Source organism: Lathamus discolor, chromosome Z (genome assembly GCF_037157495.1).
Source record: "Lathamus discolor isolate bLatDis1 chromosome Z, bLatDis1.hap1, whole genome shotgun sequence".
Classification (NCBI taxonomy): domain Eukaryota; kingdom Metazoa; phylum Chordata; class Aves; order Psittaciformes; family Psittacidae; genus Lathamus; species Lathamus discolor.
The window spans coordinates 102,339,881-102,360,138 of record NC_088909.1 but is presented as its reverse complement, the minus strand read 5'-3'; the positions used below and the strand labels follow the sequence as shown (position 1 = coordinate 102,360,138).

The 20,258-nt window shown below is 43.6% G+C and overlaps 1 protein-coding gene across 1 annotated transcript in view; it reads left to right on the top strand.

Annotated features, from left to right (window-relative positions):
• Positions 1-1,888: 1,888 nt before the first annotated feature.
• The window catches only part of LOC136005367 (ubiquitin-conjugating enzyme E2 R2), a 55,139-nt gene continuing 36,769 nt past the window's right edge, over positions 1,889-20,258 (top strand). The window contains exon 1 of the mRNA XM_065662780.1: positions 1,889-2,159. Coding sequence (XP_065518852.1) covers positions 1,983-2,159 — 177 coding nt within the window. The 5' untranslated portion in view covers positions 1,889-1,982. The remainder of the gene's footprint in view (positions 2,160-20,258) is intronic.

The following is a 20,258-nucleotide window of genomic DNA, read 5'->3' as shown; positions in this document are numbered from 1 at the left end:
CAAGGAGGAGGATGCTGTGCTCACCACAGGGCCAGCAGTGAACTTGTCCTGTAACAGCTGGTGCCTGGGGAGCACCATCTGCCCCCTGCTCTCCCCCCTGGGGAAAGGTCTGGAGAAGGAGTTGTGGCTGCCAAGTGCCAGATAGAGACTCCTCTACAACTGCCTGAAAGGGGATAGAGCAAGGTGGGCTTGGTCTCTTCTCCCAAGCAGCGATAGGATAAGAGGAAACAGCCTCAAACTGTGCCAGGGGAGGTTTAGATTGGGTATTGGGAACAATTTATTCACTGAAAGGGTGGTCAGGAACAGGCTGCCCAGAGAAGTGATAAATGCTCCGCAGTCCCTCTCTATGCAGCTGCACCTCAGCATTGTTTACCATTTAATCCCTGCACTCCGTGTAATCCAACACCACATGGATTACATTCAGGCATTACTTGATTTTCACTTTCATTAATCTCCAATTTTTATGTAGCCACAAGTTCACAGATAACAGAGCTTTCTTTCAAATAAATCTGACATTTTTGGGGAGACATTACAATTAATTCAGAATTCATCACAGCCTATTACTTGTTTAGATTAGTCCTGTTAGGACCATATTAACTCTTTGATTCAAGGAATACACATAAGCTTTTCTCTGTCAGGGCTGTTATATCCCATGCAACACTCCAGGCTTGGGGAAGCATGTCTGGAAAGCTGCTCATGGAAAAGGACCTGGGGGTGAGGGAGAAGAGAAGGCTCAGGGGGGCTCTCTGCAACTACCTGAAAGGAGGTGGGGGTTGGTTTCTTCTCCCACGTACTAGTGACAGGGCAAGAGGAAACGGCCTCAAGCTGCGCTGGGAAAGGTTTAGATTGCATATTAGGAAAAATTTCTTCGCTGAAAGGGTTATCAAGCATTGGAACAGGCTGAGCAGGGCAGTGCTCAGTATTTAAAATATGTGCAGATGGTGGCCCTTAGTGACATGGTTTTAGGGGTGGATTTGGCAGTGCTGGGTTGACGGTTGGACTCAAACATCTTAAAGGTCTTTTCCAATCTAGTTCATTCTATCTGTATTGTTTCTCCTGTCCTGTCAGAGATAAGATTCCTGGCTTGCAAGCCTAGTCGTCCTGTGTGCATTAACGTTTCCAGAAGTGGAACCCAGGTTTGCAGCACCTGGGGTTGCGCTGTGCTATGTGTCCTCCTCCTGGGTAATCCCTATCTCATTTTTCTGTATTTTTATAAGAAATAGGATCTGCATTATTCACTAAAGATTGCCTAAGGAACGGGTGCTTGTTCACATTCACCGGTCGATGCATCTCAGCACCTTTGCAAACGTGTTTCGCCATTATCCAGTTTGGGGAAGGGAGCGAAGGACGGAAACTGCATTTTCTGCTGGGAGCACCTTGCACACATGCGAAGCCACGTGAAAATAACACGTGGGTTGCGGGAATGGTGTAATGCCTGCTCCTCTCCTACCGCCGCTCGCGGGATCCGTAGGGAACCCGCTGCTCAAATCCCATCCTTTACACAAAGCCGGACTGCTTGTGACCACGCAGCACCGTGCCCCGGCCGAGCCCACCCGTGACTGCCCCCAGCTCCAACCCCTCCGCCGCACTCGCAGCCCAGCACATGCCTTCCGTGCGGGCTCCTACCGCAGCACCAGGACCACACGCCCACCTGCCGGCTGCAGCGGGGAAGCGCTGTCTCTTTAAGCTCGCCGGTGGAGGCGTGGCCTTACCGGTCGGGGGCGTGGCTTACCGCGCGAAGGGGGCGTGACTTACCATATAAGGGGCGCGTCCCGCCGTGGTGGGGCGTGTCCCGGCGCGGCGCGCTGAGGTCAGCGGTGAGCGGGCGCCGTCACAAAAGGAAGTGGCGGCGGCGGCGGCGGCGGCGGCGTCCGTCAGCGCGGGGAGGGGCGGGGGCCCGCGGGGCAGCGCGGCGGCGGAGCAGCGGCGGCAGCGGCAGCTGGAGTGCGGGGAAGCGGCGGCGGCGGGGGCCGCGCCGCGCCATGGCGCAGCAGCAGATGAGCAGCTCGCAGAAGGCGCTGATGCTGGAGCTGAAGTCGCTGCAGGAGGAGCCGGTGGAGGGCTTCCGCATCACCCTGGTCGATGAGTCCGACCTCTACAACTGGGAGGTGGCGATCTTCGGGCCCCCCAACACCCTGTACGAGGGCGGGTACTTCAAGGTACGGTCTTACCCCAGCCCCGCTGGCCGAACGGGCCTCCCGCCGCCGCGGTGGTCCCTGGCAGCAGCCGCCGGGGCCTGCGCTACCCCCCATTCGCCGCCCTGCAGGGCCTCTTTGTCGGGCTCGGAGGGGCCCCGGTGGGGCGGCGGGTGCGCCGCCGCTGCCAGCCCCTCGGCCCCCCGTAGGGCGCTCGGGCCTGCGGGAGGAGGGAGCGCAGGGGCCCGTTGTGGTGCTGCCGACGGCCGAGGACGGTCCGCAGGGGCGGGCGGGGGCCTGCGGGACCTCCCCTCCTCTGTCCCTTGGGATGCGCGCTGGGGAGAGGGGGCCGCGCCGCAGCCCACTCTGCTCTGTTACCCCAGAGAAGGGCAGGCACCTCATGGCAGGGTGCAGGCTGGTTCTCCCCCATCCCCGGGGTGTCCATCTGGCTCTGGTCTGTGTTTGTTTATTTCAAAGTAAGGGGCTTCCCAGCCATGTCTCGATAGCTCCGCTCCTCACGCAGCAGCATCCTGTGTAAGATGACTAATTCGGGATAAAGGCTGTGTTTTCCTCAAAACTTCAGGATTTCAGGGGTTTGCGATTATATTTTTTTCTCCTTGTTTTCCTTTTCTTCCTCTCCAGCCTTTTGGAGGGCGGCTTTCAAAGGGCTACGGTAACATCTAATTGGTGAAGGTAGATAAATGCTTTCAATTCCTTTCTCAACCTTCCTGTTAATAAAAAAAACACAAACCCTTCTGTGGTTGTTTCCCCTCTTGTAAATACACTAAGCAAGGAATCTGGCACTGCTGTCACAGAAAGGAACTGAAAGGAGCAGACTTAAAATCTCAAATCAGCTGGAGGAGGAATTGCATGTCTGTCTTAATTAAAAACCCCTGGTATCTGCAGAGCCATAGAACAGTTAGGGTTGGAAAGGATCTTAAGATCATCTAATTCCAACCCCCTGCCACGGGCAGGGACACCTTGGCCTACAGAAGGTACTCTGCACTGGGCATACCCCTTTAGACTTGGTGTCCACTTGATCTCTGGCAAAATACTGTCCGTTTCAGCTCGCCTGTCCCAAGAGTTAATCGTTGTAGTAGTGGCTCCTGCATCTCCCGTTTCATGCCCTTTGGCTTCTGTCAAACGGAAAAGAAGTTTTGTATGATCTCTTTGCTTGGCTAACGTGCATCCTCAGTGCCTCTTGGCCTCTCTGGGTCAAGGTTTAAGAGCTTTGTTCCACAAAACCAAAATAACCTGTAGCTTGGGGAATAATAGATTTGAGTCATGTTCAGTTTGTCCTCATTGTTTTGTAGGAAGAGGAGGCTTTGGCACAAGGCTTGCCTTTTGTAATGAGTTGGCTGGCTTACTCATGTAGGTATGATAGGTATATTCTTAGACTCACCTCCATTATTATTTATTCAGGAAGTCACTCTAGTCTTTGGTTGGTAACTGGGTCATTTTTACACCCAAATGTCTTGGTGACCTCTTCCTGCACTTACATTACTCACCCATTCTTATTCAGAGAAATCACAATGGGTCAGAATCTTTGTTTGCTGGTCTCTGGACCGTGCATTTCTGATTGTTCCTGGAAAGAATCGGAAGGAGCTTTTGAGATAATCTGAGGATGTGTGCTAACAAGTGTAGATTGGGGCAGGGTTGCCACTTGCCTTACCTCAGTGTTATGAATGTGCTATCCTTTTTGATATTTTCAGTCCTTGAAATGTTGTGCCTTTCTTCTAAACTCTTCTGACCCATCCTGTGATACTTAGTTTGAGACTGGGAGACTAAGGTCTCATGGTGCCTTCACCCTTCCACACAAGATTCCCTGCAAGCTGAAGTCTGTTGTATTGTTTCTGTCTCATCTTTCGTCCATAAGGAGCTGTGCATGGTGTTATTTTTGGTTTTGGTAGCATTTAGTCTGTGCTGATGCATTCTAACACCTGAGCTACTGAAAAAGTGGCCTTAGACCCTCATTCTGTCCCTACGGAGAAGCAGTCTTATCCTGAAAAGTGATGTTCTTGGCTTTCTGGGCCTTCAGGCAAATCTTTATATGTGTTAGACTTACTGAACCATTTAAAGAGAAGATTTAATACCATAAACTTTGTTTGGTGGGGTGACTTCAATGCTATATTCAGTATATGCAAGGTGAGCAGTAGTTCAGATCAGCATCTGATTATTTTTTTTTTCAGATATCTTGGATTGATGAGAAATCTAGCTTCATCTTGTTTTGTAATTTTAGTTTGATAAAATGAGGTAAGGAGGATTAGAAATATGCACTTACAGAATATAACGTTCTTAAACGTTGCGGCAATGAGAGTTTGGGAATTTTCTTCCACTTGAGGTGTGGTTTGAGGGTAGGAACTGGAGGGAAAGTACAAAGGCTTCTACTTAAAAGCAAGTATAAATATTGAGGAAAACCTGTGTTTAATGTAATCTTAATAAAGAAAGTGTTAGGGTTAATTGAGAATACAAATGCTTGATATGTGCTGTTGGCAGCCTTTGGCACCTTGTTGATTCTTGGAGAAATAGGAGCTTTCTCTCCGGGTTGTTGAACTAGCTGAATAAACTGAAATGAGGAGAGTGCTCTCTCTCTGCATCTCCTTGACAGGAGCTACTGCTCTTAAAAACTGGTTCAACATTACAGAAGATTCTGGTTTCGGTTGCTAATCCTGTAACTCTAGCATTTGATAAATTGAAACATAAAACAAGTCCCCTGAATGTTTGCTTTAATGGTAAGCTAGCAATACTTTAGTGCTGGTTATAATAAAGTCAGGGACTTCTTAGAAATTCAAGCACAACATCTAAGCCTATTTTATCAACTAAAACAGCATACTGGTATCTGCTGCAGTACTTCACAGTTAAGACCTGCGAGCTAGTTGGAAAAGGGCAGCAGCCTTCAGAAGCAACCACTGTGTGGGCAGCAGCTTCTATTGGCAGAGGTAGGAGCAGCCCTGAATTGCAAGCCCCACAAGGTGATCAGGTGGAGGTGCACATCTGCTGCGGAGGTTTTGTCAGCCTTCACCTCATCTTTGTATAGACACTTTCTTCTCACTCACTAATAGCTATGTAATGTTCTACGCAGCCCTTTGCTTAAGTTCCAGATTGCCAGCCTTCAAGGAGTTGAGCTACTTCATGGCTGGTTACCTTTCATTCCTTGCTGTCAAGGTGGAAGTAGCACAAGGCCAATTATGATAAGTCCTCAAAAGAGGTTCAGTTGTAAGAGCAAATGTCTGTCCTTCAGCTGTGGTCAACAGGGAGTTACCAGTTTGACTGAAGTTTCTGGCATAATCAGTTGTGTTGGACTGCAATAGGTGAACTTGATTTTTGGTCTCTTACTCATTTGGAGTTTATCTGGGGGTGAAAGGTGCGTAGACCTTGTGTGTCTGAGGTGTTGTGAACAGCTGATTCATCTGCTGAGTTGGGTTTTTTTGAGTGACAAAGGGAAGGTTTTGCTCAGAAGAAATGATTCATGTCCAGGTTGTCAATAGTACCAGTTACTTCTTTCTTAGGTCAGATGGGAAGGACATGGCTTGGTAAGACAGGTCTTTAGATCAGACCCCACTGTGCTATACAGTAGTTCTGAATTGCTCTGAAAATTTTGGGAATGTGTTTTTTCTGGTCATGCAGGCAGTGTCTGAGCAGTAGAGAACCGGATTGTGCTGTATTTTGCAGTACTGTGTACAAGCGGTTCATTGATACCACCTTCATGCCATAAGTATCTTCTGTTCAGCTGAGAGGGTTCTTTGATACATGCAGGGGACTTCTTCCCTTTGGCAGCTGGTACTTAAATAGGGACCTTAACAAGAAGGGTTATTATGATGCAGTCTGGTGGTGATAGGTGATAGTTGTGATAATCTCAGTGGCTGAGGACTGCGTGTGCTTAAACTCTCACCATCTCAGTTGACTGTTGATCAGTCTCTGCCTTGAAATCAGTCTGTCTTGGGCCTTCACAGCCTGTCCATTGACAAACCTCTGCCCAAGGCTTTGATCAAGTGATGTTTTCAGGATACTTGCAGAATTATTATGAAGTGTTTCCTGGTGGCTTAGTCAGAGCTCTGTGTGTTTGGTGTGGTTGTGTCTTAGCATCACAGCTTTTGTTTGTGTTTCAATAAAGGAAATTATTCTAATTTCTTTATAGCTGAATGGTATTCTTGTGATGGGAGCCAGCCTTTCAGGGTAGGTGAAAGTGAGAAATTACACAAATAGGAGCTTCATTTTTAAACACATAGTGCTGCTCAGAAGCATGGTTTGACCCAATATCCTTTGTCAAGAAGCATATTTAATGTAGATCAAGAGTCAATATTAAAAGCTTAGTCAGAGATGATTTAGAATCATAGAATGGTTTGGGTTGGAAGGGACTTTAAAGCTCATCCAGTTCCAGCCCCCCTGCCATGTGCAGGGACACCTTCCACTAGAGCAGGTTGCTCCAAGTTGCTGTGTCCAACCTGGCCTTAAACACTGCTAGGGGTGGTGCAGCCACAGCTTTTCTGGGCACCCTGTGCCAGCGCCTCAGTACCCTCATAGGGAGCAGCTTCTTCCTAATATCTAATCTCAATCTCCCCTCTGTCAGGTTGAAGCCATTCCCCTTGTCCTCTACTACAGGCCCTTGTAAAAAGCACCTCTCCAGATTTCTTGTGTGCCCCTTTAGGCACTGGGACCTGCTCTAAGGTGTCCCCGGAGCCTTCTCTTCTCCAGGCTGAACAAGCCCATCTCTCTCAGGCTGTCTTTATAGAATTTAGGCTGGGTAGATGAAAATGAATGTACCTAACATGAAAGGAAACAAGAAAAATTAACTGCATTGTTAGAGCTGCTATTTGATTTCTTAGGGCAATTTATTTCATAAGGTATTTTTGCTACTTGAAGGAGCAAGTCTTGACATACAAGTTAGAAGGGAGGAAGAAAACTCAAGCATTATTAGTTTTCTCAAATAATTTGGGGGCTAAATACTTGTCAAGGCATTGCTTTCCTTGCAATTTTCTTTAACTCATTAACTGTATGTTGTTTAGTTCTGTATTGTTTGATCTCAGCTTCTTGCAAATGATTTGTTTTGATGTCAAAGTAATTTGCAGTATGGGGGATAACTTTTTTCAGAGCAGGAAATTGATATGGAACTGATGGATGGCGAGAATGAGCTCCATGTTTAGAAGTTTGGTATTGTAGGCTACTTCCCAGAAAGCTTAAAATTAAGTAAATAGCAGTTTCCTAAGCACTTAGAATTATGTAACTGGGAGAACATTTAACTCCACAAAAATATTCCTTGGTGCCAAGGAAAAAATGTGTGGTACTCTCAGCACAAAAGCTGGCTTCCATGGGCCTCTATGCTTGTTGCAAGGTAGAACAGAGCTTTTCCCTCAGTGTACTTACTGTTCTAGTTTTTGTTACCTTTAGGTATCAGTGACGGTAATCATCAGAGGTTTGATGCAGCAAAGGGATATAGAACTGTGGGTTTATAGAGCTTGGAATTTCTTGCTCTTGGTGTGAAGAGCTCCCATTCAGAGCAGGCTATCTCTCCAAAGAGCCACTAAGTTGCCTGCAGGCAGGGAGGCAAGAAACTTCTTCAGATGTTGTCTCACTGATCATAAGCACAGTTATGATCTCTAACTCTCAGGCCTGGAGAATACCAGATTGACCCTAATTCTGCTGTTGCATATTGTTTTTTGTTTGGCTACCTCTGTGAGCTATCAAAATGTAATGTAAAATGTCCAGTTTCATTTAGAAGTTCTTTAAAAAAAGAAAAAGGTGACAACAGGTGCTCTATAGAGAATTGTTTAAGCATGACTGTGGTCGTCTCAGTAAAGTCACTTGACAATTACAGAACTATACAAGAGAAGAAATGTTACATCATCTGCTGAATTTGAACATGAAATTTTCAACAAAAATGGAGCCTCAGTGCCTTTTTTGCTTAGAGTTTTGGGTAACATGGGCACAACAACAAAAAGTGAGGTTAGGAAGAGGTCCCTTGAAGTGGCAGTTTCATTAAGGATAGAAAAGGCCTTTTCTTTCCACCTTAACTGGAAAGTACTATGCACATTAATCTGAAACATAAGGGTATGGGCATTTTGTTACCATGTGAATGACAAATTAGAAGGATTTAGATAATAGCTACAAGGTACTTAAAAGGTACAGAAGGGACGTTAGCCTCTCAAGTTGTACTCTTAATGCACCACTGAAAGGCATTCAGCTACTAAATGTGGGTACAGTTACTATTCTGCAAGAGAAATAATTGGGAACACTGAGATGAAATTCAGTTTTTCTCAATGCATTATAAGCAGCCCATTCTTTTCATAAAGGTGAATGCTTTTACGGATAATTATTCTAGATGAGGTAAGCAAGCACTTGCAGAACAGTGTAGTTTACATCTATGAATTAGAGGCTTATACAAGTACACTTTATACAAGCACAAATGTGTCTTCACAGAAAGTATTGTAGGTCAGAGTGACTCCATTGTATGGCTTTTGTTTTGATAAGGGCGAAAAGGGTACTGTGAAAGAAAAGATTATTTCAGCTTTTGCCTAGGTCTGACAGTGAAAGGTTTCTACCTGTAGAGATGTCTGAACACTAATTTAAGGCCAAGATTTTTTTTCCCCACAATGGACAAGTGTCTGTTGGATAAGAATTGAATCAAGTGGCACAACTGGCTGTATACTGGTACTTACACTGTTCCAGTACTGTGGCAAAGGGGTTTGCATCTCAACCCTCCAAATACTTTGCTACAATGAACATTAAAACATGTTTTAAACTTTAAGTAGGATACATAGCTATGTGACTCTTCCCCAAGTTATTACAAACATGTCCCTACTGCTGTGAACTTAAGTTCCATCTCCCAAGCAAAAGCCCTTTACCTGCATTTCTATATTAACTTGTATACTTTTAAGATGACAAAACAGACCAATGGGAACACATCATGTCATGCTTTTAGTACTAAAACCTTACAGAATAAGACACAGCCAACCTACCCTGCAGCCTTCTCTTTGTCAGTCACAAATAGTATGATACCTGGAAGTGTCACCTAGTTAAGGTAGCCCCTTTACATTGTTTGTTCTCCAGGTGATAGCTTCTATTAAGAAAACCCCAAACATCCAGGAAGCCTTAAGGTCACGTTTCTTCAAGTCATGCAAGATTCCAAAATATCCTGCACGTACCCCCAACTCAGCAGTTGTTTATAATTTTTTATAATTTTTCTCCTATTTGTATAATCTTATATTTATAATTTTATAATTTTTCTCCTATTTATAGGCCACTTTTGGGCAAATATTTATGCATTTTAAATATTTCAGAAGTAAATCAGTTTGGCTCATCTTGGCTACTACTGCTTCAGGGAGGGTACACAGTGCCAAAGTTATTACTATTAAACTGGCCTGGTAAGATGAGACATTCTCAATAAGTCACTACCGCAAAAGCTTAGTAAGATTAACTGCAGTTCCTCTAACTCATAATGCTGGATAAACCACTAATGTTTTAAAAATGAAGCAGCACTCTGGAAATAGCAAGCTAATTTTGTGCACGTGCATATGTGTATGCACACATCTGATCACGCGCAGCCCAGATTTTAGGAAGATGTGTTATGTTATGAGTCACATAACCTCTAGTCCATCCACACTGCAGTCTTTCTGTAACCCTGCTACATTTCCAACTTTAACGCAGTTACCCTGAAATCCAACATAAAATCTCCACTGTTAAGTCCATACTGTTCATTACTATGAAACCTGATGATAGCCCTAAATTACACAGCCAAACTGCATGTTGAAGATCAGAGTTAAGGTTCTGCAAGTGGTTTTTTTGGGAGCATTCTTTACCCTCTAGATGCAAAATGAGCAGGCCTACAGTGCTACTAAAAGGGGAATAGCCAGTGTGAATATGTTACTATATAAAATAGCAGGCAGCATAAGGGAGACTTCAGAAACACTGAGGTAAAAACACAATTGAGCTTCTGAGAAGTTACAGATGTGGTCCCACGCTCAGACACTGATAACATCACTGCAATACTGGAGATCTTCAGGTTTTGCACAAAAAGAAAAAGAATGCCCTTCTAACTACACAGCCAAAACTCTCACAAGTTCCTATAATATGAACCAGATCTAAAGCTGTCTACGTGCTTTTAGTTACTATCTTTTGAACAGACAGGCAAGAAATTTCAAGAGGCACAGTTCTTTGCATTGTTATCCAAGAGAAAACCTTCTTGTTGAATTTTACCTTATCCAAGGATCATTCTGTGCAGTCTCAGGGAAATAGAGCCAAACAATGGAAAAATTATGCAAACTGACAGTGCTTAATCTTTCCAAATGGAGAGCTTTCCATTTTTTATTCCAATGGTGGAGGTGGGCTGTGTTGCTGCTCTCCTTTTGCCATACAAGACCTAATTGCACACAATCCTCTATTGTCAGGCAGTATCAGAACTGGAAATCTCTATCTGTGCTTCTTAGCATACATAATAACATTACCTGGATCAGAGGAGCCCTAGAGAAAGAGCTGGGGGCTGACTATTACCGTCATTGTCTTGACCTCTTCCTCCTGAGGACAGGCTAGGTGAGCTGTTGGGAGGTCCACTGAATGATCTCCACTGGAGCATTGAAAAATGAAAGCTTTGAGACCAGCATATGGAATGATTTCAATTTCTTGATGTCTGCCAGAAACCTGAAAGCTTTTGTGCTTTTGAAATTTGACTAATACGCTTTCTGTGAAGTCTCACCCCTCCTGGTTGGTAGCAGTTTTTCATTTATGTGGAAGTCTGTTTGCTTGAAATGCAGCAATAGTGGTGCTGCTGTGGGGAGCTGGATAGGTGAGGTGGACTTCACTGAGGCTGTGAACGTTTGGGCTTTTACAGTTTAGAAGGGGCTGAATTGTTTTTGAGAACTTGTTAATACTGAAGTTTGTTTTGACCCTTGAAGTCTCATGGGCAGACTCGTCAGGATCTAATGACCAGCCTTGGGAGTCACCCTGGAGATACGTTTTTAATGGTAATAATAGCCAAGATCTTGAACCTGTATCATCCATGGCTGTTCTCCAGTTGGAAAGAGATAATAGTAACATTGGCTGCTACCAAGGAATTTGCAGCAGCCAGTTGAGTAAGAAGGCTGCTGGTCTTGGCAACTTTCTTCTGGATGTTACAGAATAAATCTGGCTTTTAGTGGTGATAACTCTGATTTCACTTATTTGAAGCAACCTGTTTCATGTTCAGCTTGGGCAAATCATTGTTAATTTTCATTCAGTTGGTAGCCTTACCCCACACCTGCTATGTATTTGATTGTTCACCTTGGTTGATGTCTCTGGTGTGAGCAATAAACTTATGCTTGGGCTCTTTTGACCAGGGACTGTGTTTTGCCTCTGAGGGACAATTAAGTAGCATGCTGGCAACCAACAGAAGCTGTGAAAATCAAAGCTAGCCACAGCTAGGCTGGCTGTAGGTTTGTGCTGCCTGCCTTAGCCAGGGAGCTTCCTGCTGGGAGTTGCAGGCATGTTGCTAAGTGGTGGATCAGGTCAGGTTGAGGTAAGGGTGGTGAGTGACAGTCCCAAAGCACGGCATTGCTTGTTCCCAGGCCTCATGGGGAGGTAATGAAGTGTCACTTATGGGCACATCTTTAGCAACTGTTGGTGCGTGCACTGTACTTAAGATCCTGCCTGCTCTCTTCAATGGCAGAAGCATGGAGGAAGGTTCTGGTGTGCTTGGCCACAAAAGATGTGTCATCATAATGCTGCCAGGCCTCTTCGTTTGTCTTGGAGTCTCTGGGAATCTGAGCCCTTCTCAAGCATCTACCTCTTCTTTCATCTCTCTTCCTATAACGAGCTGACTGTACTTTGGGGCATAACTGAGGGCTGACATAAGGTCACTCTGTGTGACCTGATGGAAGCTCCTGGTGTCTTGGCCTTGTTCTGTTTCGTCTTCCCCTCTGCAGCTATTGGCTTTGAGCATGTGGATTGCCTGCTTCCAAGAGAACAGTATTTTTGACCTGCAAATTCCTAACCAATGCTTCTAAGATGGATAGTTTCTGCTATTAAAACAAATGTAAGCTTGCTGTTGATAGTAGGGAAAGCCTGTGAGTTACACTTAAGCAAATCTAGCAAAGCTTTGTTTGGAGGTTAGTGGACAGAAAGAAACATCGGGTGTTGGCATCTGCATCAGTTCTATTGTATCTTTAACTCTTACATGCACCGAATTACTTGGGATCTCCTAGGTGTTTTGATCAGCATGCATTAGTTCATAGCAGGGGGTGTAAGTTTTGAGGTTTTCTTCCCTTCTCTTGTTAATTATAGAGCAGTGACTTCTGTACTCTAGAAAGAATAGAAACAGTATTTTTCCTGGAACAAATGTTGTATTAATAGTGGGGTTTGCATTGTTGTCATCTAAACTCTATTTTAAATATAGTGGAAGGAGGTGTTTTGTGGCAGACGAACATTATGATGACACTGGGAAGGAGATTCCCTGCTCTCAAAGGGATTTCAGTTTTGTTTTACTACTTTCAGGTGCAACTGTAGTAATGCAGAAAAAACAAGGAGGGCAAAATCTAGGCTGACCTAAAGCCTACTATTAATGCTTGGTTGATGTGTTGAATTTGGATCTTAATTTGCAGATTAATAACTAGAAGATGCCAACTTGAAATAAGAGGGTTATGGGAAATCAGCTTCTTCCAAAAAGGTTTGTGTCTGTTACTAGATGCTTTTATGACCCACCAACCATTGTTGTCTGCTAGGTGGCAGCCAACAAGCTTTCTTCAGTATATGTTTAGTTGAGCTTTGTTTGGCAAAGCTATTAAATATTGCTGTGTCACACATTTACTCTGAACACAAATTGCTAGGATCTGATGTTAGACTGGTGAAAGGGATGCACAATCCAGAATTCCTCATCAGTTAGGCCCTTTGTGTGGGTGAAGCGTGGCACTTGTCGAGAACAGTCTGTGGATGCTACACAAGCAAGATGAGAGCCAGTGCCATGCATTGTTCCAGATCTGCTGGTGACTGTAAGAGGTGCTCATCTGAAGAACACAAGGACACAGGGCTAGGGTTAGAACAGCCGTGTAAAAGTACGGGGGCTTTGTACACCTTTGGATGTAAGGCAGGGCCAAAATGTTCTTTGGCAGCAGGAACAGTGAATAGGATAAGGACTAGAAGTCTTCTATCTGCAATGGTTTGTATTCATGATCCTGGATAAATTAACATTTTTATGTAAAAATGGTATCGCTTATAATAGCATAGTTGACTAAATCTGTAGGTAGAAAGTATTTTGCTTTTTATAAATAGCACATGGGAAAGCTTTCTTCCAAAACAAATCCAACTTGTATGTTTACAAGTACAGTATTTAAATTTGGAGTAGCTGAAGAAATTGTCAAGTGAGTAGCTTTCAGGCCGCTTAAACACAAAAGCGGAGATTTTTGGAATAGGAACTTCTGCTTATTCCTGGCTTTTAAAAATAAAAACCTGAGCAGTTCCCTGAAGCACCCCAGTGTGGATCCTGATGTACTGACAAGTCACACTCCTCTGCGCAGACTTTGGCCATGAGGCAGCTGCAGCAGTTCTCTAAGAGCAAAAAATAAAGCTGGGGTTGTGTAACTTAACCTGGGGGAGGAGGGGGACATTCCTGGTGTTGAAGAGAAAGCCATCAAGTCAGGGCCTGGGTATGTAGGCTTGCTGGGGGAGATGTGTGCTATGCAGGCTTCACAAATAATTCTCAGAAAGAGTGTACCAGGGAGAGTCTGGGTAGACCTCTTGTTGGAGGAGGCAAAGCTATGCCTTGGCTGCCTTGTCATTTTAAATGTCAGAGGGATCTGCACTGATTTCAGAGCTACCCAGCTTTTTTACCTCCCACCCCTGGGATTTCTTTCTTGTACTGTCTTAATTGCTCCAGCACTTCTACTACAGCTACCCCAGGTCTTTTTCTTTTCTCCTGTGCTTTGAAGATCAGGTTCAAAATAAAGCTTCTCAGCACACTAAAACAGGCATACGGGATTTGATGTCAAGTGTGGAAGTGTGAAATGGCTCACAGCTTCATAGCATGGCCAGGGAAACAGCCTGGAGCTGGCACATTCGCAGGGCAAGATTTGGTTCTAGTAAGTTAAGACGGGGTTTAAACTATATTACTGACATGCCTCCAAGTTCTGTCGTGCTTGTCACCCATAGTGCAATTACCCAGGCTGTACCACAACACTGAGCTTAAAACACATAGGCAGAAAGCCAAATTCTACACTTAGCAAGCACTTTAAATAGAAAACTACAGCACAACTGACCTGCAGGTACTGTTCCTTCTAAAAGGGAACTGGGTGTTTCAAACTGCCAGGGGCTTTTTAGATTTAATTATAAATGCATTGATAAATACTGTTGTGTAATACTTAAATGCTAAAACTCTGGTCACAGCTTAATGTGATTGACATGTAGAGTTTGAGTTTCAGGCAGAATATAAAGTCTTTTCCTGCTCTGTTTTGTTAACCTTGTATTAATAGGTACAGTGAAAGGAAAACTCAGGGCTTTCTCCAATGACACCGTGTTAACCATGGCAAACCACCAAGGTCTGCAGTACTAAACTCTTGAGGTAATTTTGTAGTATTTAAGTATGCCTGCAATGCAGCAATGGCACATTTGACCTGTCTCAAGTACAGTAGTGGTTCGGTAGCAACAACATGATATTTAATACCAGTTGTGAATTGACCCAGTTTACGAGTTATTTTTTCAGCCCGTGCTTAATCCCACGTTGCCATGGTTAGACTACCACCAGTATGTGTGCTAATGGATGCAAAGCTGGTAGAGTTGCAGCTGTAAATCTATGCAACAAGGGCCATGAGGATGTGGACTTGGGAAGCTGCTCTTATGGCTTCAACTGCTGAGGGTACAAAGATGCTGGTTCTACCACCTTGGTGGTGGTAGAACTTAAACCTAGCTTAACTGCTTCTGTTGACTTAACCCATGTTTTAGAAGATGTAAATTCTGATCAAAGCTCTTGTGGTTGACAATGTGATGCCTTCTTTTTGGAATCTAACATAGATGGACTGGGAGAAGAGGAGTGCTATGAGTGGTCTTATTTCCCACTTTTACTGTTGTGAAACTCCTAGAAACTGTTATTAGATCTTCTGCTTAGCTGCTTGCAAAGCTCAGCTGAATTGGCCACCAGTTTTTGTGGCTGCCATGGCACAAGAGTCTTGTGGCTTAAGCCTCCCTTAATTAAAACATGCATATAGCTATGGGGATTATCCATTTACTGATTTCTTTATGGAAGGTCTGTGTTTGTTTTATTTAAGGCATGTATATGGTCATTGCATTTCAAGGCCTAGCTGAATTTGATAAATACTGAGTCACACTCTGTTTCTCTTGGTAACAGAAAACAAAACAAAAGGAGACTTAAGTGAGTTATTGAAAGTGACAGCATGGGCGTGCATAAACCTGGTTTGGATGTATACCTCTGTGATTGCATCTTCCCCCTTCATTGTCTCAGTGCATTGGAATTTAAGCTATCAGACTTCTTCCAGCTCTAGAAAGAACCTCACTTCTGAATGTAGAATTAATACAGATCTGTTCCTGTGAAAGGAACTTGAGATTCTCAGGACAGAAGATCTCAAAGGCTACTGAAAGTCTTCTTTAAAGAAAGCCAGATTTCAAAATGACTTGTTTCTGGCAGCTGATTTCCTAGAAGTCATGGTGAACAGAAGGGAAGCCCAAGATAGATGAGCTGAGGTGCTGGTGTTGATGAAGTGGTTGTCTCGGCAACTGCAGTCACTTAAATATCTCTAGGAAAAGAGCTAGCAAATGTTAAGATTGAGAAATGGTGATGGGTTGACAGAACCAGGAGCAATGAGCGGCTTGAGGTTTATACCGTGAATTGATATGACTACAATAGGAAGTTGCTGTTTTCAGGGGTGGGATTCTTGAGTCATGCAGCCCTGATGGTTCTTCCCTTGTAATGACAATGTGGCTGGCAGCCCTCTTGCTGCATGAAGCAAGATCCTTGGGGAGAAACACTGACCTCCCAAGATATATTCGTTCCCAAAAAAGTGGTTGATGAAGGCGGTGTGAATTCAGGTAACACTGGAGTGTTTCATTTTGCAGCCCTACTGCTTGATGTAGTCGTACAAATATTGCAGCAAAACCCAGCACAAAGTAAACCCTGCGTGCAAGCAGATGTAGGTGTGAGAATTGTTTTCCATGTCCGAGCTAAACTGCAGAAGCTGCAGCTGTGTCGGGAATTATTTTAGGTTCTTGTAGTGCTTATCGTAATGGGAAATTCAGACATTTTACCATGTGTGTTTTGCATGTGATTGCACATGCTGTGTTGTGATGCTGTGGGTAAAACTGGCAAGTTTTAATCTTTTACTTTCCTTATGGAGCACTGAATTCTCTTTCATATTGGCATAAAAAGCAGCCCCCAGAGAAAGCCCGACTTAATAAAACGAGCAGAGTTTGAGCCAATTGTTTCCTGCTGCCACAAGCATATTTGTAACTGCCAACTATGACAGGTATTTCTACAGGCACTGAATCTCAAGCAGAACACCAGGTGCTCAGAGAAGTTATATGTGCGCTTTCCACCTCTCATCTAATAGCTGCTTTCTGAGCTTTTTTTGTGTAGTGACTTGTGAAAAGTTGCAGTCAAAAGCTTTGTTCAAATGGAAGCAGAAAACTGATAAGCTACTTCTTGCTGCAAAGGGCAGTAAGTGGTGAAAACTGGTAGCAGGATGAATTTCCTGTCACACATTTTCCTGTTTTTTTTTGTTGTGTGTTTTTTTTTTTTCTGGGAAAAATCCTACCTATAGATATAGGAACAGTCTTTTTTATATATATACATCCATGTTTAAAGCCACCTAGCACTACAAGTAGTAGGCAGGATACAAGGCAGATTTGCTGTTTCTGTAAAGCAGCTCCAGTTTGGCTACTTCACTCAAAGCTTCACTTATTTAACCAGCTGTTTCTGTTTAAACACATTTTTCAGCATAGGAAAGATCCCTTCTAACTTTCTCTACTAGCAGTGTAAAGCTAGTGTTACAATTAATAGCTGATCGGACTTCTGAAGCCTTGCAAAAAGAGGGAAGTTTTCCTTGGCGAGTGACATCAACTTCTGCGGTACTGAAATGTTAAAGGAGAAATTTGCAGTCCTTATTTTTATTTGTTGGTGAGTGGCTTTTGCTGAAGGAACAATGGCAAAAACACCTATTCATGTTTTTCCCACTTCTTGATTTGCAAGCTTTTAACCTGTCTCACAGCTCCCTCTGACCCTTCCAGGTGTTTTTACACTGGAAATGTTAATCTCAGATTCAAGACTTCAAAATTCTTAAGGCTTCTGGAACCTTATCTGACATAATCAGCAGATTAAGGTTCACAAATCGCATCCAGAAGTAGAGTGGTACATTTTCCAAGTATTTCTTATGGGCAAAGAATATTCAATTTTTAAAGGGAGCATGGGATGAAACCTGGATCACCTTATGTAAACTTTTTGAATGCTGTACTTACAGGGGGCTGCTCTCCTGTTGGGATCTGCTGTTCTTTATCTGTCTACTTTGATTATTTTAACAGCTGAAACTTCAAAAATGGCCTGGTACAATCAAAACCACCCTGTTGTCAAAATGATGCTTGATAGAGGGAGCTTAATAAACTAGGCGCATGAGTAGTCTGAGTTTTCTGAAGAGAGCATATGGTAGCTGACACTTCAGCTGGAGATGACTTGGTAATTATAGCTCCTTTGTCTGAATAGCTCTGCCATTTCATGGGGCTAATGGCAAATTAAGCTACTCTTTGTAGATGCAAGGAAGGCAGACTGCTAAAAATATTTTGTTTCCGCCTGTCTTTCCTTACTCTGTCAGACTTGCAGTGGGCCAAAAGCTTGGAGTCCAAGATATGAGATTAGTGGTTGAACTCTTCTAAAATGGGTGAGTAGTCCTACCACCTTCTAAATAGAAAAGGATCTTGATTCTCTGGCTGATCTGTTTTAGGACAGGACAAGGCAAGTCTGTTGATAGAGACCTTTGTGGTTTTTTTTTCTCTCTAGCTTCAGGTAGTAGTTGGTTATTGAAATCAGCAGAAAATATCTTACTTAGGTGTTTCATTGTGATGGTTTGGGTGTTTCATTGTGATGATCTGCCTTTGAGGGTGAGTCACATCGATTTATGTGACTTAACGTCTCAATTCTGTTTTAATGTGTTGCAAGCATTTGTGAATATAAAGCAGCTAAAGTTTGTCCTGAATTGTTTTTATTCAAAGATAAATGTAATACACAGTTGAATAAGCTCACTAGAGAAACTTGAACCTGAACAAGTGAAATCTAGTTTGATTTGGGGTTTTGTAGGCTGATCTGTGGTGCAGTTGAGCTAACAGTTGCTAGAACAATGGGCATGGTTTCTACTGCTCTATGCTAAGCAAAACAATCAGAAAGAACAATTCATCTATGATATAGTGGCTGACTCATGCCACAAGGATTGGTATTCCTTTAATCCTTTTATAAACTGTTTTATCCTGGCTAATGTAATTGTGGATGTTCTTATTACCCATATAATACCTGATCCCTTTTGAATTCTGCTAAGCTGTTGGCCTTAATGTTGCTTAGTAATAATTAGCAAAATACAGGTGGTTTGTGTATTGTTTACTCTTGATCAAACCTCTGAAACTTTGTGCTGACCTGTTAACACTTTTATGTTGGTAATAATTCCACTGCTGAACAGTGAATGGAAACTTGCCCAGATGGATGCTCGCATCAGCCCAGTTGCCAGTCCTGAGCTCAGATCTTTTCTTCAGTTTGACTTCAAAGCTCTTGATTTGAGAGCTTGACATGACAGGCGTTTAAGAGTCTTGATAACCTCCTTCCCAAAATATGGAGTATTTTGTAGGAAGCTTCACATTCACAAAGAAATCAAAGCATCTGCCTCCCTTTTTATGGAAATCTGAGTTTCATTGCTGGATCCCATTCTCCTACTTTCAGTTCAGCCATGCTGCAACCATGCAGAAATTTCTGGATGTCTGATACGGAGGTTGTTTAGCTTTGCTGTGGTACTGGAGAGGCCTTTATTTTGATTCCTTGTTCTTCTTTTCTCAGGTGCATTTATTCTAGGCAAGCTTGGTTTTAAGAGTTCTACTTAAAGTCAAGAGTAGTACAGGCTTCTTAAATAACCCCTGTTATGCTTTTGTTGCAGTGTTTTTATTCCATGTGATCTTGCCTTGTAACTCTATCACAACTTCAGAGCAATGTGATAAGGAGGGTAAAGAACTGAAATTGTGCAGGGGTGCTTGAAGTGTCAACAACTTCAGCACAACAGAGAGTGATGTTAAGGGCCACCCCAGTTACTTTAACTGCTCAGCTTTTGTAGTGGGACTTGAAGGGTTTCTGCCATCTCCTGACAGGGGACAACTGTGCTCTCCTCAAGACTTTGGCTTGTGCAAGAAATTTAATATGTGGCTCTCAGCCAAATGTACTGGTCAGCCTTGGCTTCTCGCTAGGAATTGTGTTGAGCTCCTTTTTCATCCTGATGGGACTAAGCCCATATCTTCTGAGTTTTGGGGTTAACCTAGTCATCAGGCTGTGAGTTTATGATGAGGAATCCTTGCTTTCCCTGGTTGAAACTTTTGTCTCTTGGTTGCATGATGGAGTAAGGCCAAAACCAAGCCAGCAGTGGGGGAATGTGCCTCTGCAGCCAAAGGTGCTTGGCTGGAAGGAAGGGTTGCTCACTTTCCAGTGTAAAATATTTATAATCATGACAGTTCTTTCCAAGTTGTATGCTTTGAGAAGTCAGCCTCCTTTTGTTTTCTAGCTTGGGCTTTTGCATTCCTGCCTGGGCAGTGGCCTGGTGCCAAGGGGAAAGCTGGAGAGGATTGTGCTTAATGCCCTTTAGGACAAGGCAGCCACCCAGAAGCTGGAGGATCCAAGTTGAAGTGCCTTTGGGCCAAATGCCCCCGTGCCAGCTGACCGAATAAGGGTGTCCCAATTTAGCTTTTTTCTTATTTTTTTGTAAAAAAATAGGACAATCATCTGAACAAAGTGTGTGATAAAAGTGGTCATGTGCAGGATTTCAGTATCTGAGTTAGTTTTGTGCAGATTCCTGTGTATAACCTTGACTCCAGTATTAAATTCCCAGGGTTGAGTGTTCAGGACATCTCAAGGTGTTTCCTTTCTTGTCACTTCTGTTGGGCAGGTCACCAAGCACTACTGAGAAGGAACTTACG